At 37.6% G+C, this 26,028-nt stretch overlaps 2 protein-coding genes across 23 annotated transcripts; one reads left to right on the top strand and one right to left on the bottom strand.

Annotated features, from left to right (window-relative positions):
• Positions 1 to 28: 28 nt before the first annotated feature.
• LOC108205230 (FCS-Like Zinc finger 17) lies at positions 29 to 7,996 on the top strand. Of its 22 annotated transcripts, none has more exons than XM_064082590.1 (9): positions 29 to 223; positions 877 to 973; positions 1,153 to 1,272; positions 1,372 to 1,416; positions 1,565 to 2,058; positions 2,533 to 2,739; positions 5,278 to 5,367; positions 6,668 to 6,934; positions 7,592 to 7,996. In XM_064082590.1, the coding sequence occupies exons 7-9, from the start codon at positions 5,327 to 5,329 to the stop codon at positions 7,722 to 7,724; spliced, it is 441 nt and encodes a 146-aa protein (XP_063938660.1). In that variant the 5' UTR covers positions 29 to 223; positions 877 to 973; positions 1,153 to 1,272; positions 1,372 to 1,416; positions 1,565 to 2,058; positions 2,533 to 2,739; positions 5,278 to 5,326; the 3' UTR covers positions 7,725 to 7,996. The 22 variants fall into 22 exon arrangements, with proteins under 22 accessions (XP_063938660.1, XP_063938658.1, XP_063938655.1 ...); XM_064082588.1 differs by having other exon boundaries at positions 874 to 973; positions 1,153 to 1,258; XM_064082585.1 differs by having other exon boundaries at positions 874 to 973.
• Positions 7,997 to 21,134: 13,138 nt separating this feature from the next.
• On the bottom strand, positions 21,135 to 25,705 carry LOC108211673 (type I inositol polyphosphate 5-phosphatase 4). The gene is made up of 12 exons (XM_017383338.2): positions 24,798 to 25,705; positions 24,611 to 24,704; positions 24,233 to 24,301; positions 23,977 to 24,064; positions 23,780 to 23,884; positions 23,057 to 23,672; positions 22,769 to 22,962; positions 22,530 to 22,638; positions 22,263 to 22,411; positions 21,835 to 22,142; positions 21,432 to 21,572; positions 21,135 to 21,329 (listed from the first exon to the last, which is right to left on the bottom strand). The coding sequence occupies exons 1-10, from the start codon at positions 24,825 to 24,827 to the stop codon at positions 21,899 to 21,901; spliced, it is 1,698 nt and encodes a 565-aa protein (XP_017238827.1). The 5' UTR covers positions 24,828 to 25,705; the 3' UTR covers positions 21,135 to 21,329; positions 21,432 to 21,572; positions 21,835 to 21,898.
• Between the last annotated feature and the right edge of the window lie 323 nt (positions 25,706 to 26,028).

Here is a 26,028-nt window from a genome sequence, read left to right as displayed (position 1 = left end):
TCAGTTAATTTCAGAATATGCAAACACCAAAATATCAATTGCCAATTAGGCAAACCGTCCCTTTAACTCCATCACCACTGGTCACTACAATCAACACTAACGTTCCAATGCCGATAAAAAGACCGCGAATCGGTTATTCAACCAGCTCCGGCGAGAACGGCCGGAGGTCTCACCGCCGATCAATTCTCCCACGGAACGCCGCTGATGCTTTTTGTACGTATAGGTAACTAACTTCTACACAAATGCTTTCATAATTTCTTACTTATTGTGTTTATTGATCGTTCCTCACCGAATTGTGTATCTATCAAGACCTGTGCTTATTTTATTAGGCTATAAAGTTATTATTAATAAATGCTTGTTTTAGTTTTGCTTTGTTGAGCCGGTCTTCGAAAATTGGTGATTAGGATGAAACCGATATTATTAGCACAATGATGCATTATCGATTGAGAATGCTGAGCAATTATATTGAACATAATTTTTATTATCGGTTGTGGATGAAGATGTAAACAACTACGACACGTAATTTGCACAATGTCACGATGTCATTTTATTAAATTTATTGTGAAAGGCGGCAAGGTACTGCGTTCTGCATCACTTTTATTATCCTTAAATGTTTCGATGGTTTTGATTATGCTAGCAGGATGTATACTTATAATTTGGGAATGTTTGCTGATTTGGTTACTGTTGAGATGGCATTTGAGAATTAGTATTTATTATGAAGTAGACAATTCAAGTCTTGATAATAGTAATAAAAATGATGCAATTTTTTATATTTAGAATTGTAATGTTGGAGGTTTTGTCTGGAATACCACCTTAAGTGTTTGTGAGCGTAAATTGTATGGCTGGTGTTTATGGTTCAGAGTGTAAATTCAGCAGGTATACAAGGCCGAGATATTCAGAGAGTTGATGAAAATGATGAAATTATCAGCGAAATTGATCAAATGAGAGTTGGGCTGAATGTGATAGTCTACAGGTATAATTACACTTTAATCAGGCAATTTATGCCTGACATAAATAAGATAATGAGTCTCAAATATCACAAGACCTCAAGGAAATGCTTCGTAATAACCATTTTCGATCTGTGAGAGTTTTTAAGTTGTGTTTGTGAGGCTCAACTTGTTGGAATTTTAAATGTCCAACAATTATTGCAAGATGTTCTTAATGGAACCCTGTGGATGGAAGTTGGGAAGTGCAAGATCCACCATGAGGACATGAATTTGAAGGAGGGGGTCGGTCAGGAATAGCACCTCAATTGCTTGTTAGTGTAAAAGTGTATGGTTGGTAGTATTACTATTTGGACCCCTAAGTAGTATAGATACTATGTCAGTTAGTAGCGAGGTCTATAAATAAAAGCAACATTTGTAATTTCAGGGGATTGTGAATATATGGAATGGATGTTTTCCCACCAGTTCTCGGGTTTGTGACTCTATTCTTTCCCTACGATATCTCTCTCATATATGTCTAACTATCTTTATTATCTACCTGAATCTCTCTATTCTCTTCCAATCTACCTCTAATTCTCTGTTCTAACTTCTATCTGTCAAACTCTGTCTGTATAAACTAGAAAATACAAAAACAGTCGCAAAACAGTTCAGCAATTCCGAACAGGAAGCTGCTGAATAGCATATAGAGCATAGAGGGTAATTGGTGATGAAGATGGTGACTAGTGTATTGTGGTCGAAGTTGGGCGGTGATGTAGAAAAAGAAAAGACATTGAATTGTGTATCTCTTAAAAGTCAGCTGGCTATCAAGATCTGAACCTATACAGCATGCGTATATATCTCCATCGCTGCTATTGGGTATGTAAATTATCTTTTGTTTTCTATTTTTTTTATGTTTTATCTATTTTTTAGGCCCTGCAAAATTACATTTTCTACCCCTCCCGCACCGCAAACGCCGCACCCCCGCGTATCGGGACTGTGCATCGCATGGATATGCCACCTGGCACACCGCGGCGTACCCCCGCACGGTGCGTATCGAGAGCACGATTCTTCAAGGGATTGGCGTATCCCTGCTTTTCAGGTAAAATCACATCGAAATCAAGAGGATCTTTGTCAGGTTAGTCTTATCCTTCATGAAATTTTTATCTTTGTATATTAAAACCTCTTCTAATCACAAATTTGTACTTGATTTATCATCAAATTTGTATATTTTCTTCTCTTTGTTTATCATTAAATCGCTCTTATCGATTGTTGGCTCTAACTTAATTTATATTTGTATATATAAATATAAATATCAAATTTTTTCATTAATATAACTAGTGGGATTATATTTATTACTTATAAAATATTTAATTTAATATGTTTATATTTTAATGTCAGTATTCTAAAATTTAGAGGTTAAAGATATTTAATATATATTTATATCATAAATTTTATTTTATTAATTATCAAATTCGTAGTCCATATCTAACCAAAGGGAATCCCCTAAATTATTAATAATACTATTCAAATATTCGACGATACTTTAATTAGATACTATAAAAATTTACCCAATTATATTGATTTCCGATTTTTTTACAACAAAATTCAGCGCTGCCAATCAAAGCTCGGTATAAACTAGAATTCGCATACAGCATGCAAGTAAACAAGAAATGAAAAAGTTTAGTGGAGTTGAGATTAGAAAACATAGATGCATTAAGAGAAAAAGATCGAGAGAGAGGGGCAATTAAGAAGATGGGTTTGTCACATGATGCTGCTCCGACTTTCAGATCTTATGAGGTTCCTCATGGCTCAACTAGTATGTTCTTCTATTACAATTATTTACAATATTCTTTCTTTTTCTCATGATTTTGAGTGGAATTGCGAAAGGTGTTGATTTTAATCTTATTTGTTTGTGTGTATTTGTTTGTTTGTTTAATCCCTGTGTTTTGTTTGGTTTTTGGTGTTTTTGGCGATTTTTCGTGTTACATATGATACGCTTCGTTGTTTGCTTCGCATACGACAAGGCAACTTGATCGATAGCATAGCGGTGGTGGCTGATGGTGGCGGTGACGGCGGTTTCAGGACGGGATCCGGTTTCAGAAAAGAAATCGCGCTAATTGTGCCTTAATTGAGGGCAGTAATTGTGCCTCGTTAATTATGCCTCTTTATTGAGGGCGTAAATTGTGCCTCAATTATTGAGGGCGTAAATTGTGCCTCTTTATTGAGGGCGTTAATTGGGCCTTATTTGAGAGCGTTAATTGTGTCTTAATTAAGGATATTAATATTTTATTATTATGCCTTAATTAAGAGCTTAATTGTCTCAATCATGAGTTATCATGATTGTGGGAATATTTTGATGTAATCTGTTAAATATATCGACTTATATTCTTTTTGTTTCTCTTGTTTTATTTTCAGGATTCTTGGAAGAAGTCCGGTTTTCTTTTCGGACATTAAAGTTTTATTGTCTAAATTTCCCCGGTCATCTTGCATGTCCGACGGTTAGATAATAAGCTTTCTTGAATGAAAGAATTATTACGGTGAATTGCCGATTCTCGTTGAGATTTATTCTCATTTTCAAAAAAAAAAAAAAAAAAAAAGGGAATCCCCTTTGGTTAGATTTATTAGATATATAATTTTTTATTTTACTTAAATTATTTGTTTTATTTTTTCTAAAAGAGTTTTTAATAATAGTAGCCATTAAATTATTTTTATGACTATTATTTTAGTTTGATATATAGTAGAAACTCTTTAAATTAATACTCGGTAAATTAATAAACTCTCTAAAATAATAAATTTGTCCGGTCCCGACTTGGGCCAATGTAAAAAATTGAAAAACTCGATAAAAGAATAAGATAATAATTTTTTGGGAGATCCCTTCATAATTTTCGGTACTAAGAAAATCATAAATTAATAATTCATAGAAACTGAAAAGAATATATTACACTCTATTAAAATATGATTCAGTAGTTGTCTGTTTTCCTTTTAGATTTTGCAACACCCTTTAGATGAGAAGCCATCCTGTGAGATATGGTTTGAATACTCTAACATATTCATGTAATTTATATATGCCAAACTTGTTTAAGAATATATTGAACACATTTATTCCTCTTGTTTACATTTGTAGTTGTGCAGTACTTTAAAAGTCGTTATTGATTTTCAATGCATATGAACACTGTAGTTACTAATACTTATAAACTTTCATCCTGCAAATGTACAAAAATCATCCAGTTTGACCACTTAATTCCCAATTAATCTTTATAAGAGGCTCGGACAATACATTTTTAAATTCAATAGACCCCTACATATTTTCATTAACATAATAGAATTATTCTATTAATTATATATTATATTATGATAAATTCAACTAATACTCTGTTATTCCTATTAATTACATCAATTAGTCCCGATATTCAATTTTGTAATAATAATAAAAATCAGTTCGATGCACCTCTTTGATGATCTTTTCAATTAGTCATCAGCTGGCATCATGAAGCTCAGAAATAAAATCAGTTTGATGCACCTCTTTGATGATCTTTTCAGCCCTTCAATTCATTAAGGACATCTGTTGTTTGCTTTTGAAAGTTCCCTTTTTCCATCCTAGTGGTATTTTTTTTAGTTTGATTGCAATATTTGTTGACAAGTCCACGTGCTTTATGTTTTATTTTAAAAGCACGTGTACTTGATTGACATAGGTAAAGTTGATTGTCTTACATCCATGTTTGTGTAATTTTAAAATATCTTTTGCAGAATATATTTAAGTTTGACTGATAATCCTCATGTTATCTCATATTTTTTCGTCCATCTCAGCTGGCGTCTAAAGATCGGAAATCTAATTAGATAACTGATTTTTGTTCTCTTAAACTCCTGTAGTATTGCTTAGAGCACCTAGTTTGTGTTTCTCAGGATCATGTTTTATGCCCTCTAAATTGGCCAATCTGTGTACCTTATGCATGATAAATGATCATAGATTGCAATGCAGGTTCAGTGGGAGCAAATTTCTGATGGACTATTTGCTATGGGCTATACTAGTCATCTGGAAATCTTACTCCTTACAAAATTCATTAAACATTTTATTTGTGCAAGCCCTTTGTTGATCAGTTGAAAAATAATCTTTGCATTTTGTTTACAGCTCAGGAAATGTCTTCTTTGAACTATGTGATATTGTCATGTCAATTTGGGACTGAATCATATACTGTGTAATGTATATGTAGGTTTATTTATATGTGTATATGAGCTTAATGGAGAAAAAAGATATGAAGTAAACTGATATTTTATTACAAGCAAGTGGTCTTTTTTGTGGGGGCTTCAGCATAACTTGGATTCAGTCGGTGTCATCCTTTTCTTTTCTTTGCAGTATCATTGGGCACTATCACATTTAGCCATGCGAGAACAGAGCTTTATTTATGAAGGTAGCATACAGCCTGACAAGACCTGAAAGAACAAGGTATATATTTGTATATTTTCACTGTATTAGGCTCAGCAAGTAGTCATGTTCTTTGGCTATATTTTCACTTTTTTTCCGGCAGGTGTAAATAAAAACTGTTACATTTTTCCTTTATGAAAGACTCTGTCTTCTATTTCCTTAAATGTTCTATACTTCCCTGTATATTGCTAGAGACCAGAGCTCTTTAGTAATTGCGAGATGCTTAAGATATTTATCAGTGAAGTTTAGTTTTTGTTTACTTTTCCATTTCTAAAGAGGCCAGCAGGACTCTGCTATATCTCAGGTGCTGGATGGAGAGAAAAGCTCTGTTAGATTTGACGTAACCTTCTTTTTTTGGTTTAATGGAGTATGTATTACTATAGAACACTAATGATAAGATCTCCACTTCACTATGGATATATTATTGTATCCAATTTATGATTGCCATAATACCATTAAAAGACAAATTTGCCTGAAACACGTACTTTTTTTGTTTATATTTTCTATTGATATATGAAGGTACAGATATATCAAGTGCTTATGAATCTAAGGTATGTTATGTATTTTTTGTTTACCATTTCTGTTTGATGTGAGTTTTTTCACTTTCTTGTTTCTTCCTGAACATTTAAGGAATTTATGCTGAAATATTTACTCTGTGAAGGTTAAAATATGCACACAGTTATCAAGTTCCATGAGGATACCTCTTATTTGAAATGTCAAATAGTTATTATCATGCTGTATATTGTGAAACGGACAATCTATTGTATCTGTACTAATATTTATTGACATGTGATCTGTGCACAGCAGTTTCTTCTTAGTCATGTCTAATAAGGTCTTCCTTGTTGTCAGTTGGAAAATCCTTAAGATTTATTGTGTATCCTGTTGGCCATGGCAGAGCCATAGTATATAATTTTACTGTCGCTGTTTGAGTTTTTCATAAGACATTAAAAGTATCTGATTTGGTGGTGATGTATGGACTTTTAATGCAGTCAAGTAAAATCTATGTAATAGATCAAAAATGAATAAATAATCTAAATAAACTGAGGAGAATACATGTATGGATTATGGAATTCGAGACTATTAATGACATTCCATGAATGGGACCGCAAAAGTATCACTTTCTTTATCAGTCTTTTACGTGCCGCAAGCGTTTTCTTTATCGCTCTAACACGTGTCCTCTTTACTATTATAAGACTATCTCGCTCCTTCACTACTCTTGTCCTCTATATATCATACTTCTTCCTCAAATCCATTACTAATTCTTAATCTAAGTTAATATTTTACCAAACTCTGACATCGCAATGTCGGTGAAACGATCAAGAATCGGTGAGTCATCAAGCTTCATCGATAAAGACCTCAACCACATGTCTTTGGAAGCTGAGTCTGCAAGGAAGCCATCTGGTGAAAGGAAGCCACTGAAGTTCCTTAGAACATCTGTAGACGAAGACAATAAGGAACAATTGAGGCAGAACATGATTTTGAACCCTCCTGCTTGTGAGAGTAAATTTGATGGCCTAGGAGATTTTCTCAAGTATTGCAACTTCTGTCGCAAAGAGATCCCACAGGATAAAGATGTGTTCATGTACAGGTAATCTCTCATCATTTTTTTTTGTTTGTTACATTACAGCGCTAACCTTCACTCGGTAATGAATAATATTTTCCTCTTTTATTTTTGATATGGTGTTTTTTATATTACAGTTTTTTAAGTTTTTAATCTTACTAATGCACCCTTTTAAATTTTTTGGAGTAATTATGCTTTTACAGTTTAAATAAACTATTGAATTACAATATGTTTATCTTTACTGATATTTTTAATAATATATATAAATTGTCGCAGCACAACTTTTTCCGGTGATTTATCTAATACACAACTTGGGTTAGTGACTTAGTGGTTAATTACACGTCTGATTGTGGTAGGGCATCAGTTATTTGAAAAGTTGAATTGGATTTTTATTTCATATATATGTTATTCATGCTGGATTAGCATCTGACTGAAAAAGTCAGAACACTTAGTCGAAGTCCCCAGTTTCATCTCATCTTGCTAGTGATTTAAATAAAGACTGCTTCTATTCTGATTATAATCCAGATTGTAATTCTGAGGTGAGTTATCAAAATTTTTTGGATGTCAGGCCACACAATTTTCCTCCCTAGTCGCTTGTAAGCTTTATCATATGTTGTTTTTATTGTGGTGGTGCATATAATTTGGCATAAGCTGACTTCTTTATTTGTTTCTTTAATTCTGCAGGGATTACTGTGCATATTGTTCTGAACAGTGCCGTGATTATCAAATTGAGCTTGACGAGTGGGTTGAGAAGCAGTTGGAAGCATCTAAAGCAGCAGTTCGGGAGCAAGATGCAAAAATGAATGGTTCTCACTAAATCGTTAAGCGGAGAGGGCTATGATCCTGTTAAGAGTGCCCCATGTTCCAGTGTCAATGGCTTGTCACTACTGTCTAGTTTTACTATGTCGTGTTTTTCTTTCGTTAGTACTATTTTCAATTTGGTAAACTATTACTATGTTTATAATCCTGGGGTTCACCTCGGATTATATGGATATCGTGTTAATGTATGAAGTTTTTTAATTTCGGCTTTACCTTGGATTTTATAGATATTTTTTTTTCAATAAATGAAGTTGTAAAAATTATAGGTGATTTTGTTGGGTGATACAGCGACTGCATGATATGATGCACCGAGCTAAATGCATTGAAGCTCTTCTCTTCTTCAGAATATTGTGTGTTTTATTGTTTATGATTCCTTGGGTTACTTCTTTTCCTCCCCAGAAGCCACATCAGTTTTAATGTCCTCAAAGCTTGAGGTCCATACCGTTGGAAGCTATAACCTTCATGTATCCTTCATTCTTCTTGTTGATAGACCGACTACGCATTGATTAGCTGACGTCTGACGATATTCATATGGTTTTAGTTTTCACTGCAAAGCAGCCTGTCCGGAGAAAAGGGCCTATATGATCGCTAGAATTTATATTTTATAATAATAAAATGCTACACGATAAAGGTTTAAGAGGTATTTTATATCGATTTGGACTTGTAACGTTAGATAAGTAAAGTAAAGAATACATTCAACTAGTGAGTACACAAGAATGGAGTTTCCCGTGTCCCTTATATGTGCGTGTTCCTGTGGACGTTATACAATGTTTCATATTTTCCACCCGACAAGACCAAACACAACACCAATTTGACGGTCCTGTCATGCGTTTCGCTCTTCTGGTCCTCCTCACCCAGGACTTGTTCTCGGACCTTGGTGCGACCATGAGTCTGTTTGTTTACGGTTTTAAATCGGGATTTAAAATTGTTTAAAATTTTAATTTGAAAAATATATGATTCACAAATTATTAATAAATTAAAATTATCTGAATAAACATTTTAAGCTCCAAATGTATCATATTAAATCACGTCATCCAATGAGTTTTTTTTTTTCATTTCTTTATAATTAGTGTAATGTTAGAAAAAAATAATGGAAATCAAAGAAACACATCCATCCGAACTCAAGGAAGGAGTAAAATGCAAAGAAGGGTGTGAGTGACATAAGTATGCATATCAGCATAAATAACTTCCTCTACTCTCTTGCCTCATCTCTGGCATCCACTCCTTTTGGTGGCTTCTGCTCTCTATGTGTCACTGTGTGCATGTATACAAACTTTAATGTTTTACATGCATATCTAATAACCGCTATCTGCCTCTCCCCCCTCTCCACTCTGCAGCTTTCGTATACTGCATGTTTGTGCATCACCATCCTTCTTACTTGTTTGACTTGTTACTATGCCTCCGTTGAATAGAAGCTGTTTTTCACTTCTGTTTTTATTGATCTTTTGCGTTATTTTAAAAAATTGTGAGAAATAAGTTAAAAAATAAAAAATGCTTCAAAGGTCATCCATAATCGTATCATCGTATGTAACTTGTTTTTATATTTTCTGAAAGGACCGTTACATAATTTAGAATAACTAGTTGAGAAACCGCGCGTTGCGGCGGTCTATAAAAATTATATTAATAATTTAATATTAATTGTTATAGCCAAATTTGGCTAGGTCCTTGTTGGGCCGGATATGTACTTAGTAACACATGAATTGGGCTAAGAGTCCTATATGAGGTATCGGGACGCGTCCTCCGAGTTACAAAGGAATGACGCGACCGACCCTTGAAGAGACTAGTCTGAACGAAAGGGCGCAGCCCTCCGTGACGTGACTGATCCGCCGATGTTGCGTATCTTAATGAAGAGGACGCGTCCTCCGCATCGGAAGGAGGGATGCGTCCTCCAGGTCACACGTGTCCCATGAAGAGGACGCGTCCTCCTGCTTATAAAGGGAGGATGCGATCGACCCTTGGTGTTGCGTGAAGAGGAGGCGTCCTCCTGCTTATAAAGGGAGGATGCGACCGACCATTGGTGTTGCGTGAAGAGGACGCGTCCTCCGAGTCACAAGGAGGGACGCCTTACTTGAGAGTGTTGATGGAGAGACGCGACCGACCTCCGTCCACCCACGTCGTGTAATCTATGGAGGAGGGCGCGCCCTCTTCGGAGGTGACCGAGGGGGCGCGTCCCTTGTAAGAAGTTGACCATGAGATGAAGACCAAGGGCGTGCCTTTAACGGGGTGTCCTCGCCTACCCGGGGGCGCGACCTCATGTTAAAGAAGGACCTGTCTGATGTGTTGTTGGAGTGGTCGATGGGACGAGACGGCGAAGGCAAGGGCGCGCCCTCAGGGGTCGCTCCCACATGTAAACACATATTGTGAGAAGGCTCTTCCTATGGGAGAGCGTACATTCGCTGAGACAACCCTTCCGAGGGAGACGAAGACCGCCCCTCCGGGGATAGGAAGACCTACCCCTCCGGGGGATATGACGACCCCTCCGGGGGATACGACGACTCTTCCGAGGTGTTGTAGCCGTTTTTGTACACCATGTAGAGGGGAGGACGCGCCCTCCTCCGGACATAACCCGGGGAGTGCGGTCTCTTGTCCAGTAAACAGGGATGAAGACGGGAATTGGGAAGGACACGTCCTCCCTATCAGGGCGCGTCCTTTGACTCAAACGAGGCATAGTTATGAAATACATGATGAGAGAGAGAGGATGAGTGAGTCTCCGTGACGACCCTTCCGAGGGATATGAAGACTAGTTACCAAGCTCATTTGGTAGTTACCAAGCTCATTTGGTAGTTATCAGGCTCATCTGATAGTTCCCGGGCTCATCCGGGCATGATCTACAATCCTCAATCCTGCTATCTGCCGAGTTAACCCTCGTGTGGGGGCTTGAGGTGATCATGGCTCTTGAAGGCCCTCCGGGGTAACACGAAGGCCGATCATATGTCTGGATCCTGTATTCTGGTGAGTTAGCCCTCATCGGGGGATTGAGACGATCGTGTAATTCGGCTCCTTGTCTACCTTGTTTGAAGATGAAGACCTCACCGAGAGGTGAGGACGTGTCCCTGCACCTCGAGGGGTTAGTCATGGCTCCCCCAGATAACTTCTCCATAAGAGTCGTGGTAGATGCTATCTCTCGTACTGGAGATATCGTTGAATCCGTGATCTATTTGGATTAGGAGTCTGAGGTAGTCATACTCAAGACTAATTCTAACAGGAGTAGGATTCTCCAAGATGGGCCTTCGGCCTATCTCCGACCTTATCGCCAAGAGGCCTAGTCCTGATCAAACTAGGACTCCTGGTTCCATAGAACTACGTACGGCTTGATCCCCTATAAATATAGGGGTACGTAGGCACATTGGGGGATCATGAGTTGAGAGCACGTGAGACCAACTCAAAACCCTAATCTCAGCCACCCCCTAAAACAAATAACCACCACTCTCCGGCGACCAAAACCACCGTCACGGATCTTGATTCCGGCCGTGAACCTCATCTTTGTTGATTACCAAATTCCTCTATCAACAAATTGGCGCTAGAAGGAGGGGCTATTCAAGATCTTCATCTTAGGAGGAAGAGATGTCACATGACGGAGATTCGCACGTAGAGGCGGAGCATTTTCCGGGAGGGCGATGGCTAGAACACAAGAGAAGAGGAGACCTTCATCTACTTCTCCAGAAAAGGACGATATCTCCATCGGGAGTTTGAAGGAGGACGATCATCAACGAAATTCTAGGAGGTAACCTAATATGCGAACAAGGTATTCTGGACCGGGGAGTCAGCGAAGGATGCGATTTTCGGAGACCTAACACCTACGAAGAGAGTACACCTCCCCCGGACAGAGTACACCTCCCCCGGACAAGGTATACCTCCCCCGGACAGAGTACACCTCCCCCCGGACAGGGTACACCTCCAAATGATGTGGTGCTCGACTACCACCGTGAGGAATGAATTCCCTGACATCTCCGAAGAAGGCGCACCTCCGGGTAAGATTCTCACAATGCTTTCGCATGTTATTGCTAACAAGTCTGTTGTGGTTTGAGTCTTTACGAGAAGGAGATCGCCTCCCTGGAAGCCTCAACGGTTTTCTGAAGGGGCGCGCCCTCCCCAGAGCAAGTAATTTGAGGTTCACGAGAGGCACGTGTTGAAGACCTGACCGCAGATAATGATATGAAAGGGAAAGTTACGAGCGGAGAGTTATTCAAATGGAGCGAAGCTTGAAAAGTTTCAAAGAGCGCGCCTCCCCCTAACAGGGCGCGCCTCCAGGTAAACTCTACTCTAAACCTCCTCGTTACTGCATTCTCTAGAAGTATGGCACGTTGAAAACTACAGGTAACGTGGTGTTCGACCACCACCATGAGGGATGCACCTTTTAACATTTTCGAAGAAGTCGCGCCTTCCCTTGCCAGGGCGCGCCTCTAGGGAAAGTTACGGGGGGCGAGCTATTCAGATGGAACCTAGCTCGAAAAGTCGTAAGGGTGCGCGCCTTCCCCTGACCGGGCGCGCCCTCAGGTAAATACTAAACTCCCTCAATATTTGGTTCCCTAAGACTACTACATGTATAAATTCACAGGTAATATGGTGTTACCTTTATGAGGAATACACCTCTTCTCCGTGAGGAGTAGTCGCACTTTCCTCCAACAAGACGCGCCCTCCTAAAGGGGTACGCCATATCCAACCAGTATTCTATCAAAGAACGAATTGCACGCCTCCCTCTGAAAGGGCGCGCCCTCTGGTATGTCTGATGCATTAATTGCTTCATATGATATTTTGTGAAGACAAACATACTCAGGAAGGAGCTCACTAGTCTTGAAGAGGTCACGTCCCTCCCTAGGGAGCGCCCTCTCGGAAGTACTCATCACTTGAGGAAGCGCATGAGGGCGCGCCCCCAGGATAATAAGGTTGAGAAGGGAGATGCTTCAAAGACGCGCCTCCTCCTAGTTGGACGCACCCCGAGTTCCAAAGTCATGTTTCCAGGGTTGATAATTTGGGAGGACGCGCCTTCCCCTAACAGGGCACGTCATGAGGTAACACTGACCATCAGTATTAAGTCATATACATGATAAAGCGCAGGGCAAGTCCAACATGCTAAAGGAGCTGTCCATCTTGATGAGGGCGCGCCCTCCGTTCTACAGGAACGTAGCATGATACCTGCGAGGTCTTTGATCATGATACACTTAAGGCCTTTCAGAGGTTACCTAATTATCCATGATACGCTCTGGATACTAGCGCATCCATGATACGCTCTGGATGTCATCCACGATCTACTCTGGATGCTATAATTATTTACATATCCATGATACGCTCTGGATACTGTAGTTGCGCATCCATGATACACTCTGGATCTTACATATCCATGATATGCTCTGGATAACATTTTATACTATTAATTCCCCATTGAGCTATGAGCTCTGGGACCTGTGCGATGCACCGGAGTTATGTAAACCACGATAAGATTCGTGATGCCCCATATGGGAAGATGTATGGACTGGGGAGTGGTCCTCTTGATTTTCTTAAGCAAGTGATTCACGCGTGAAAAAGTAAGGTTGCGCCAAAGGCCGCGCCCTCTACTTAATCCTTGGAAAAGATCAAAAGAGCCCATATTACAAGTAAGGCTGCGCCCTCTGCTTATATAGTCCTTGAAAGAAAAGAAATATTGCAAGGCAGTGCCATCAGCCGCGCCCTCTGCTTAGGCAATTCTTTAAAAAGATAAAAAAAGGGGTCATGTTATAACAAGGTGGCGCCATTCCGTAAGTCGCGCCTTATACTATTCCTAGGTACCATGGACACAGTAAGGCTGAAAAATAGCCATAAACCTTCGCACAGCGAAGGCGCGCCCTTCTTTTGTTGAAGTTCATTAGCGCGAATGTTATGGTTAAATGTGCCCTTTGGAAGGAATAAGCGAAGATGCGCCACTGTCAACGACAGATAGGCCGCGCCCCCTGTTTCCTTTTATCTACACAAAGGTTCCTCATTACTTATGAACACATCATAAAGATGCGCTAGCCTCATGCTTATCCACTTTGCAAAATGAGCAAAGACATCGACATTGTATACATGCAAGGCTTGTGCACAACCTACATCTTGGAATATCGAGGAATAGAAGTGGCTTACGTCGCGCCTCTATGCACGGACGCGCTCTCGGAAGAGGATGTGTGGTATGGAGTAAAAATTTCCCTGATATCTCCAATATCAAGAAAACTTGGGGAGTACTTGTTATAGCCAAATTTGGCTAGGTCCTTGTTGGGCCGGATATGTACTTAGTAACACATGAATTGGGCTAAGAGTCCTATATGAGGTATCGGGACGCGTCCTCCGAGTTACAAAGGAATGACGCGACCGACCCTTGAAGAGACTAGTCTGAACGAAAGGGCGCAGCCCTCCGTGACGTGACTGATCCGCCGATGTTGCGTATCTTAATGAAGAGGACGCGTCCTCCGCATCGGAAGGAGGGATGCGTCCTCCAGGTCACACGTGTCCCATGAAGAGGACGCGTCCTCCTGCTTATAAAGGGAGGATGCGATCGACCCTTGGTGTTGCGTGAAGAGGAGGCGTCCTCCTGCTTATAAAGGGAGGATGCGACCGACCATTGGTGTTGCGTGAAGAGGACGCGTCCTCCGAGTCACAAGGAGGGACGCCTTACTTGAGAGTGTTGATGGAGAGACGCGACCGACCTCCGTCCACCCACGTCGTGTAATCTATGGAGGAGGGCGCGCCCTCTTCGGAGGTGACCGAGGGGGCGCGTCCCTTGTAAGAAGTTGACCATGAGATGAAGACCAAGGGCGTGCCTTTAACGGGGTGTCCTCGCCTACCCGGGGGCGCGACCTCATGTTAAAGAAGGACCTGTCTGATGTGTTGTTGGAGTGGTCGATGGGACGAGACGGCGAAGGCAAGGGCGCGCCCTCAGGGGTCGCTCCCACATGTAAACACATATTGTGAGAAGGCTCTTCCTATGGGAGAGCGTACATTCGCTGAGACAACCCTTCCGAGGGAGACGAAGACCGCCCCTCCGGGGATAGGAAGACCTACCCCTCCGGGGGATATGACGACCCCTCCGGGGGATACGACGACTCTTCCGAGGTGTTGTAGCCGTTTTTGTACACCATGTAGAGGGGAGGACGCGCCCTCCTCCGGACATAACCCGGGGAGTGCGGTCTCTTGTCCAGTAAACAGGGATGAAGACGGGAATTGGGAAGGACACGTCCTCCCTATCAGGGCGCGTCCTTTGACTCAAACGAGGCATAGTTATGAAATACATGATGAGAGAGAGAGGATGAGTGAGTCTCCGTGACGACCCTTCCGAGGGATATGAAGACTAGTTACCAAGCTCATTTGGTAGTTACCAAGCTCATTTGGTAGTTATCAGGCTCATCTGATAGTTCCCGGGCTCATCCGGGCATGATCTACAATCCTCAATCCTGCTATCTGCCGAGTTAACCCTCGTGTGGGGGCTTGAGGTGATCATGGCTCTTGAAGGCCCTCCGGGGTAACACGAAGGCCGATCATATGTCTGGATCCTGTATTCTGGTGAGTTAGCCCTCATCGGGGGATTGAGACGATCGTGTAATTCGGCTCCTTGTCTACCTTGTTTGAAGATGAAGACCTCACCGAGAGGTGAGGACGTGTCCCTGCACCTCGAGGGGTTAGTCATGGCTCCCCCAGATAACTTCTCCATAAGAGTCGTGGTAGATGCTATCTCTCGTACTGGAGATATCGTTGAATCCGTGATCTATTTGGATTAGGAGTCTGAGGTAGTCATACTCAAGACTAATTCTAACAGGAGTAGGATTCTCCAAGATGGGCCTTCGGCCTATCTCCGACCTTATCGCCAAGAGGCCTAGTCCTGATCAAACTAGGACTCCTGGTTCCATAGAACTACGTACGGCTTGATCCCCTATAAATATAGGGGTACGTAGGCACATTGGGGGATCATGAGTTGAGAGCACGTGAGACCAACTCAAAACCCTAATCTCAGCCACCCCCTAAAACAAATAACCACCACTCTCCGGCGACCAAAACCACCGTCACGGATCTTGATTCCGGCCGTGAACCTCATCTTTGTTGATTACCAAATTCCTCTATCAACATTAATATTTGTAGAATAAAATAATTGTGTGGTTGTCTATAAAAAGTATATTAATATTTCAAAGTTAATATTTGTAGGATGAAATAAATTTATATTATAAAAATCTAGTTGTAATACCAATACTAATATATAAAATTGCAAAATTGGATTATAATTCAAGGTGAAAAAATGAAAATAAATTTATACAATTAATTAACAATTTAAAGCATGACGAATCTTAATTTATTTATTTTTTTTAAAAAAGTAATCATGTTCTTGCATTGTCACCTTCCTCCAATTTTTTTGGATTGATTGTGCACAAAAACATCTAACTTAAATCTTTGAGATAGTCGTCTATAACTACCCTCTTAAAAGTTATTTGAACGGAGCAAACAGATAATGCACGAATAATTTTTTCCTGTATACAAAGTAAATCATATAAAAATTAACAACAACAAACATGTCTAATGAACAAAACAAATATTATAAAAGAATAACCAACAAACATACATCACTAATAGTTTATCTTGTTGATATCAACCATCAATATCATGTCAAGACTATATTCTTTTCCCATGTTTGGATTTGTCGACTCCAATATAATGATCTATAACTACTTTTGCTTGCAACAACCTTTGTTTTTTTAATATTATATAAACAACCTTCACTTATTGTTGCAGAAGAACTGTACCTCCGAGTTAGAAATCGAGCAAGAGAAAGAGAGTTCTAATTTTTGATATTTTTCATCCAAAAATTTTAGAAAATTAGAAAAATAGAACGGAGCGTTGTGAGAGGCGCCACCCGCACGCCTATCGCTTCTCTTTTAAAATTCGAAAAATAGAACGGAGCAATATGAGAGGCGCCACCTGCACGCCTATCGCTTCTCTTTTAAAATTCGAGTAAGAGAACTTGTGGTATTGTGAGAGGAGGTTGTGTTTAGATGATCCAAAATCCTACGTTCTATACGGGTATTTATAGGTGCAGAGAGATTTGTTTGCTACTCTTTCCCATAATTAAATAATCTGAACAAAATCAGATTAAAATTTTCAAGCTACTATATTCCATAAATAATTTGTCTTTCCCATAATTAAATAATCTGAAAAAAAATCAGATTAAAACTTTCAAGCTATTATATTCCATAAATAATCTAAAACAAAATCAGATTAATCAGATTAAAATTTTCAAGCTACTATATTCCATAAATAATTTGTCTTTCCCATAATTAAATAATCTGAAACAAAATCAGATTAAAACTTTCAAGCTATTATATTCTATAAATAATCTAAAACAAAATCAGATTCTGAAACTTGCTTCTAATATACCCAAAACTAAAAAAGATAGTTCTAATTTTTGATATTTTTCATCCGAAAATTCTAGAAAATTAGAAAAATAGAACGGAGCGATCTGAGATGCGCCATCTACACGCCCCACGCTTCTCCTCTATATAAGTATATTGATATCCCGTGATGCACGTTTCAAAAAAATAAAAATAAAATTTTCATTATTTTACAGTCCCAAACTAATTAAGATACGTATCATATACATCACACCTTCATTTATTCAATACCATCATCATCGTCATATATCAACCCTGTCATTTCTATATGAATTTCATTTTGAAAATATTATTTTTCGTGTTTTACATTTCTTTTCTGGTACAATTTTTCAATATAACATGACAGTAGGCGACTTTATTTATTCAATTCACAAATGAAGATATAATTTATAATTTTATATTCATTTTATTAATTATTAACCCACTACTGATAATATATGATTCACAATTTCATACATAAAAAAAAATAATGCCATCACCGGATGTATTTTCTTATAATAATTCCCCTAATTTGGATAGTGCGGAAAAATGTATATATGATATAAGTTGAATAAAAAATTATGACAGCAACAATTATACCTAAAAATAATAAAATTTAAAAGAGAAAAGGACCAGCTGTCTAGAAATATATAGAAGAAATTATTATTGTTACAATGGATAATAAACTCAGTGTGATTTCTTTAAATTTCCTGGAAAAACAAAATATATAAATGGTTGCTAAAAGTAGTTAATCTAACATAGCTAATGTCCTACGTCAGGGTTTGAAGTTTTTCGCATGAAGTTTTGGAAGCTTTTTCTTTATAGTGATGGATCATGTGAGTAGTCATGCACAAACACAGGGCCCCGCATTTTTAATTACAACTGCATACGTAATTGGTATTGAGGTTTTTCTTTTATATTTATTTATTTGTTTGTTACTCAATATTACTTCAAGTTTGTTCGATTAAATGATAAGCTCTTAATTTTAAATAAATTTTGCTTTTGCTTTTTCACTTTCGATTTGAGAAAAAATATAATTTCTAATTATAAAACTGAACTTTTACTTCAATTAAAATCTTGAAGTCTATATCTTATATCAATTTCAAAAAAAACAAACAATAACAATAGATTTTGAGCGAAGTACTTGTTGATTGGGGTGGTTTGGACAAGTTTGAAAAAAATAACTTCTTTTTTAAAAGAAGTGGATTAGTAGTGAGTAACAAAAACATTAATAAAGTATTTGGGAAAGAAGTACAGCTCTGAAAGAAAGTACTCTCAGCTTTTAGAATGTTTTTACCTATTAACACAAATGGGTCGAGAAAAACATAAGTTCAGAAGCAACTTCTGCTTCTCATAATCAAACACTGGAATTATCTTATACTCCCATCGGGTTATATACATTGGCATGGACGGCACACACTAAAGTATAATTCTATAATTTATTTTAATTTTTTTTCTAAATAACGTATAAAAAAACGTGTGAAAATGAATGGGACTGCAGGAGTAAATCATGATTGTATATTCAAGAATCCCTATCCACAACTCATTATTAAAATATTATTCTATCCGTTCCAGTTTGCATGTCTCTTTTGAAAAAATATAATTGACTTTTTCCTTTTGAAAACAGTTATTTAATTATATTTTTAAATATCTTTAAAATACTATTTTGAATGTCTGACTAATATACATATACATACAACTCAATTTAATTTAGTGCAATTATCAAAGATAGACAAGAAATTATATACTCAACCAATTTTTTTATAATGCATAAAATTTTAAAAGAGACACGTATATTTTATTATTATCATTGAAAATAAGGCAGATGAAGGATTTTCTAGACTTTCTTAAAAAATTGTTGGAGTTTTTGTTTTTGTCGATTACTCTAAATTTTGTACATCCAAATAGGACACCAGTTGGACTGGGGCTCTAACTGTGATTGTATATTCTTATGGGCTTTTCAGTAGGTTCGGCCTGGCTTTAAGAATTTTATGTGCTTGTTCTCTTACAGGATCAATCCAATAAAAAATCCTACACAGATTAGAATTTTAATAAGATCAGGCCCAACTTCAAATGTAAATTTTGACAACTGTAATGTTGGGACTTTTATGGTCGTTGAGATTATTAAAATCGCTGTAGAAAGTGGTGGCGAAAAGAATCTCCACTTGTGATTCTTTAATCATTTAAACTTAATTATAAAGAAAAAAACTTAGGAATTCTCAATTCCCAGATAAAAGAATATTAGTGATAGTACTGCAGTAGTAGTGTTTTAAAAAAGGAGTTTACCAAATGTCACATCTGTTTAATAAAGAAAAGGTAATTTAAGAGTCCACACAGCCTTTAAGGTTTCATGGCTGATTTGGATTCTCCAAACATGTTGTCTCTTTCTTGCCGGCTTTCAGTTTAATTCAACTATTTGATTGTACTTCTGTTACAAAACGAGTTCATTTCAGCTTATTCATATTTAGCCGAGTTATTACCAGCTGAACTGAAAAATGTACGAAATTTGGATCAGAAAAGCCATTTAGGTATAGCGAAAATACAAAGATGAAAGGATTAACTAGAATAATAAATATTATTAGTTAACTATTAATCTAATTTTTTACTGATCTAACAAGTTGGAGTTCGGTTCCGTTTTGAGTTTCAGAATTTGAAATTGATTCACAATACACATATATGATTTAACTATTTAATTGATCGAGTTCGAACCGAATTTTGAGTCGTGAACATGTGAAGGGAGAAGGGTAGTATTATATTATTACTATACATCTCAAACTTTTTTGACATGATAAATTGGATAGTTTATGTATATATAAGGAGTCTCATTATTATTAATATTTATACAATCAAATATTATTGATTATAATTTTAAATAAAAACAATAAAATAATTTATGTATACCAATTACCGAGAACCGCTTTTGATTTAAAACGAACCTAATGGCAGAGTCTTTTGACCGAAGTACTAGCACTAAAGTTGTAATTTGACACACAGAAAACCAGCAAAACATGTGCCAAAAATGGAGACATGAAGTGAAATGGCTTCCATTTCTCCTGTCTCTACTATTTCTTCCTTTTTACAGTATGATTCTTAAAAAACATTTAGATTTTAGCCCCTATAATATATATAATCTCAAGGAATTGTACAGCAACTAACTAGGTAATGTTTCTGTTTCTAGCCCCTCTAGACTATTGCATGTTTCTCTGCCACACTTTCTTTTCAAGTTTTGCTATTTTATACTCCATTTTATCTACTTATTTATACACAGTGTGTACTTTGTTTTTTGTTTATTTACTCTTGCTGCTCTAATAATTTCAGCTGGTGCTAAACTAGAGCAGGATGACCCTGAACACTGAGGCCTGTGGGTCACTTTGGCCTTGGGGTTCAGCTAGAACTGATGTGTCATTTTCTTATTGAATTCAATTAGTAGATGGTTTTCTTGGAAAAGTAAGACTATGACATGTCCTTTTCTTTCTTTTCAGTTTGCATACATTTCAGAGTCACCTTGAAATCAAAATGCCATGCATGCCCAGGCAGGAGATATACTAAGTATGTACCTAGTTAGGTTTTGAATATCTCGCGTGAGATATACTGAATATGTTTGATAACTTAATACGATACAGAAGAAAATTTAACTTGAATTTTTAATTATGTTTTAGATATATCGGATATGTTTGATTTTATTGGCGTATTCATTTTAGTTTCTTATAATCTCGAAAAAGATGGTACTCAGAAAGATCCCTTGATTGTTTGAATTTCATGTGCCATTTAGCAATGCATAATGATTAGAGCAATGTCTGGACTCTGTAGCATTCTTCATGCTATATGAGAGCTGATAATGGTGAAACTGGAGCCTATCTTGCCATATTTGATGTATAGTGACATTGCAGTAAGAACCTGGCACATCAAAGTAAGTGCATGCTGATATCTGTTTTAATCAGAGTTTTGATTTTTCAGATGGCCAAAGAGAAATGAAAAACAACAGAAATGCTTTTTCTCTGCAGTAAGATTCCACTCTAAAGCTAGCTATTGCAACATCAACAGCAAATGAAGCTTCATGCTCATAAACATAAACTGTACTTGAACTGCATTTTGTATTATTCCACTAATTTTTGCATTACAAGAAAAAGGAGAGGAAAAAACATTCTTGTAATCATCTCTAAGTATAAAGTTAGATCTCTATTCCTCCATTATCTCAGTATACTTTGTTCAGTAGTGTTGTCAAATTATTATTCATCCTGCAAGAAGACCAGGGAAAGGCAAAGTTAATCCTGCAAGTATATTGAGAGGCTAAAGAGTGAAGAAGTAATGAACAATTAACATTGCGTTACTTTGTTTACCTAATCGACTAGAATTACCGCCATGCCTAATGCATGCTTCGATGGGTCTTGATATGCTGCAGAAGACTTCTGGTAGAAGAACTTTAAGGATTTGGTATATGCGAAGCCAACTCCAGGATATGCTCATAATAAGGTTAAATTCTGGAAGTAGAAATGCGGAAAGTAAGCAAAAGGATCAATCTTCTATTTAAGTCTATTGCTCCATCCATTCTTTTGATTGGCACAAAGTACAGTATATATTAACATCATTTCATATAGGCAAAAGTTTATATTAAGTTCGCATGCCAATTGTAAAATTACATGAAACCTTGCTTAAATTTCAGTATAAATCAGTACAAATCGCTAGACAATGCAATTAAAACAAGTAATTAATTTTTGTTGCTTGCTTTTGTAAAAGTATTACCTGAAGGGATATATTGTTGCATCTCTGCTGAAACGAGTCCAAAAGATTTTGCATGCTCTTGCACTCAGTATTGTTCCATATCTCGGAAGAAATTTAGTTCCCCGTATCCATATGAGTATGGCAATAACTCTTCCACCTCAATCCTCGAGCTGGAACAACTCATTCTTCTTTTGAATCTACTATGGTTTATAGACTCAACCTCAGCCAGAAATATGCTGTAAACTGGTCTATGATCTGAGAAACGAGACTCGCCACGAACATAAGACATTTGATGCAGACCTCTTCCATACCACAATATGCGATCACACCTTCATAAACATATTCTGATTAGGTTTGCTGTAATTATATTAACTTCAAGATTTCCATCTAAGGTGCTCTGTAGATATGTTAACAATATATTTAGAATTTTGTCGCAAAACAATAATTACCATGCTGGAGTTCTTCGCTTCTCTTTTGGGTGCATATCATCTCCTGCATATCTGTCTGAGTTATTTGAATATTTGTACGTCGGGGGAAAGTATATTCTCCCCTCATCCCAGCCTTCAAAGACACGCCCTCTCTTCTGCTCTACTCGAAGCTACATATTTCAAAATGTTCAGATAATGAATAAGTTGAATGGCACATGATATTCAAATTAACAATGTAATAAATTGGATATATTTCATAAATGACACTTGCTGATTTGCCTGATTTACCTGGTCATTTTCTAGCAAAGCCCTCCAATTGCGCATCTCTACAAGGGCCTTTGCAGTACGATAAGACAGAGCAATCCGATAATTCAAATCTCCAAGCCATATGATCCGACTACACAAATGCAAACACAACCTATTAATAGTGTAATAAAGATTTGCTATCAGTGTAATAAGTAAGAAAAAGATATCTTCTGCTATCCATTGGATTATATAATATTCAAGCTGAAAATTGAGGGCCTTACTCGTGCTCAAGGATTGTCCGAGGAGAATTCTCATCCCCTAAGCCATTAACTCGAGGAAACCTAGTCTTTTTCAAAATTTCCAGGACGTCAGAGTTTCTCCTGAGCTCATCTCCTTCCTTCTGTCCTGAGGTTAAATGACTACAGATGAAGCAGAAGCTTGTTCGGTGTAAAGACATGCTAATTGAAATTGAACCCTGTAAATGAGAAAAGAACAAACTTGCCAACTTAAGTAATCAAATACTGTACAACTTTGTCTTCGAGATCCATGTTAAAGAAAATAAAATTTACCTTGTTTCCAAGATAACCCATAAGTCCTCTACCTACACAGGAAACTTTCATGTTCCGGACATAATCCCTAAGATCACTTTTCACCCATACTGTGAGGAAAATTCCAACCATCTGTTTGCTGGAAACCAAACAGTACCTTGAATTCCCTGGTTGTCTATCTCCATCATCCATTGAAACAGACCCACTGTATGACATTGGAGAATAGTGAATGCTGCAGGGGGAATCACCGCTTTCCTCTTCAGAGGAACAATTCCACCCCACACTTGTTTCATAGTTACTTGATTTCACCCCAAACATATCTCGATCACATACACTAAAACGACGGTCTAGTCGAGGTTGGGACATTGACACATCATTGCCCATCATCCTCATGCTACGGCTCAATGATTGAAAAGAACGGCGGCTAAAGAAAGATGATGATATTTGTGTTGATCTCTCAAAGTCTGCATCTAGTTCCACAAGTGGATCCGGGGTGGGTGAAGGTGTACGACAACCATCATTTGTGCCTGGAAGACTATTCAAAGTATTTCGGATGAGGGCTAACCATTTTTTTGCAGGGCCATTGTCTTCAGTGCCCAAGACATTTCCGGCATTCAGAGGAACTATTTCTTGAAACCTAATTGTGAAATGGATCAAAGATGTCATCAGATACTCAACAACTGCACAAGGTAATAAACTAAAGATGCAGTGTCACAATCAAAATCAAGAAAACCGAAAACCCACCCAAGAACATAGATGTCAGCAGGAGGAGAGGTGTGTAGCCAATCTTCCAGATTCAAATGACTTGGTGGGGATTTTCCGGCCACATTCCATGTAGCTACAAATATCCTGGATCCAAATTCGAAGAGAATATACTTAAAACCACTAATTACGAAGATACAGACCAAACAATCAACATTCATCACAAGAACATAACATACCTATAGTTGTTCACATCAGTAACTTGGGCAGCATCAGGGTCAATTTTACCGCGTCGAAACCTGTCAGAATTTTTCTTGCTTGATCTATCTGTCAAGTGCAAAACAAAACAGGGATTAAATTTAATCACTAACAGATGGGGGTGGGGGGCAATAAAAGACATACAGAAAACATAATTTATTTTTTCCTATCGACTTAATTATAAATCTAGTGGGGTTTGTGGTCCAAAGAAATAATAGTATCATCCTGACAGTGAACCTGCTTTGCTTTTCTTGATGGTGCATGCCTCCTTCTCTGAGAAATTGTTTCTCCATTCTTGATCACCACCTGAAAAAGAGAAAACATAAAGTTGCTAAAGCTGTATCATAGAACTGGTATTGAATCAACCCCACATATTCAAATAGTTTTTTTGTTATTCTTAAAGAATACCCAGAAGAATAAAACAAGATCTTTGCATATTAAACAGAAGAAGAAAACAAAAGAATAGATCTTAATCTGCAAATCCAAATGCCAGAACAACCCATTATAATCCAAATGTTTTTCCACAAAAGTTACCAGCTAGAAAACAAGATCTCACCAGACAATCCCCCTAAAATTGAACTAGTACTAAAAGGCATAGGATCAAGAGAGCAGCACCTTCATAAACAAAATCTTCACTGTCAGCATGGAAGTCCTCAGTTTTGGTCTTGATATTGAGCCACTTCTTGACCAATGTCTTAGGCCATGAAAGCTGCAGTAAAAAAACAGAAAATGCAAGTACTTAGATTTACTTAATGAATGATTGAATGGTGAGGAAAGTTTGACATTTTAGCAACAAAAAAACCTTGCTTTTCTTGCAGTTCCCATCTCTCATTGTTTCAAAACTTCTTGCATATACATACACAATACTAATTGCACAAACAAAGAGCTAGCTGCAAGTAGTAAACTTCTGGGCTTCCCTCAAATTGTTGTTTAAGTGAAGCCAATGGAGAAAACCTTGAGCTACATCAATTAAACAAGCCAAGAACAAGGAAAGTTTGAATCTTTATATATGGTTAGCCAAGAGAAGATGAAAAGAAATGATTTTTATGAGGTAATGTAGATGAAACAGTTGAAGAAGAGATGAAAATCCAAGTTTCTGAGCATTCTTAAAGTTTCCAAACACAAGTCAAACCAGAAAACTACAAAGATTATGAGCTCAAGTTCTCTGTTATATAGTATAAGATATATGAAAGGGTCCTCAAGGAAAGAAGAAAATGAGAAAGAAAACAAAGAAGCTCAAGGGGGTGAAGAAGCAGAGAGGGTACAACAGTGATGCGTGAAAGTAATACTATGAGATTCTGGTTGTAGAAGAGGACAATGTAGTAGACATAAAGGTGTGTGCACATGTGTACTTACATGTATGTGTGTGTATAGCTTATAGATAGGGAGAGAGGGGGGGTGTCATGTGTGTGTCTGTGTTTTTTTTCCTTTGTAGTAGAAAATAATGGTATGTGGAGAGAACAGCAAATGATCAAAATATTTTAGAGGGGGAATAAAGTGGTAATGCAACTTCTTCCCATCTTTTACAGTTTTATAGTATTTCTCTTCCCCTCAGCTCAAAGTTTTGTACCCAAAAACCAAGAATTACAATCTCTCTCTCTCTCCCCTCTCTCCCATGTTTCCCATCTCTCTATCTCTCTCCCTCCCCCTCTCTCTCACACACACAGACCATTGACCACATACATCAGAATAAGATGGGTAAATCAACAAATAAAGCCAAAAAAAATTAAAATGAACCCTGTAATTGCACTAACCTTTTGTATATTCCAGTTTTCTTCTAATATCCAAGATCAAAACTTATACAAATCCACAAACAAAAACAACAACTAAGTTACAACACTGTCTTTTGTTGTTGTACATTCTTGGTGCCAAGAAACCAACATAAACTTGTTTATCTCTGCCATGTAAAATTTTATGACAAGGTAATAAAAAAAGCCAAAAGGGGTGTGTATTTTTAACCTATTATGTTCCTACTTCATTACCCCAAACCTTTAGGGGGGTTTCAAAACATAGATACAATAATATTGTATAAG

Source organism: Daucus carota, chromosome 1, assembly GCF_001625215.2.
Source record: "Daucus carota subsp. sativus chromosome 1, DH1 v3.0, whole genome shotgun sequence".
Classification (NCBI taxonomy): Eukaryota; Viridiplantae; Streptophyta; class Magnoliopsida; order Apiales; family Apiaceae; genus Daucus; species Daucus carota.
The sequence above is the reverse complement of the archived record's forward strand: the minus strand, read 5'-3'. Positions and strand labels throughout refer to the sequence as shown.

What these genes read in the sequence shown, in the direction of transcription:
- LOC108205230 (XM_017375100.2), top strand. Translation starts at nt 5,327, where the DNA reads ATGAAGGTAGCATACAGCCTGACAAGACCTGAAAGAACAAG. An exon ending in ACAAGACCTGAAAGAACAAG is followed by an intron (nt 5,368 to 6,667) that starts GTATATATTTGT and finishes GAAACGATCAAG; the next exon opens with AATCGGTGAGTCATCAAGCT. An exon ending in AAAGATGTGTTCATGTACAG is followed by an intron (nt 6,935 to 7,591) that starts GTAATCTCTCAT and finishes TTAATTCTGCAG; the next exon opens with GGATTACTGTGCATATTGTT.
- LOC108211673 (XM_017383338.2), bottom strand. Translation starts at nt 24,827, where the DNA reads ATGAGAGATGGGAACTGCAAGAAAAGCAAG. An exon ending in ACTGATGTGAACAACTATAG is followed by an intron (nt 23,885 to 23,976) that starts GTATGTTATGTT and finishes ATTTGGATCCAG; the next exon opens with GATATTTGTAGCTACATGGA. An exon ending in GCTGACATCTATGTTCTTGG is followed by an intron (nt 23,673 to 23,779) that starts GTGGGTTTTCGG and finishes TTTCACAATTAG; the next exon opens with GTTTCAAGAAATAGTTCCTC.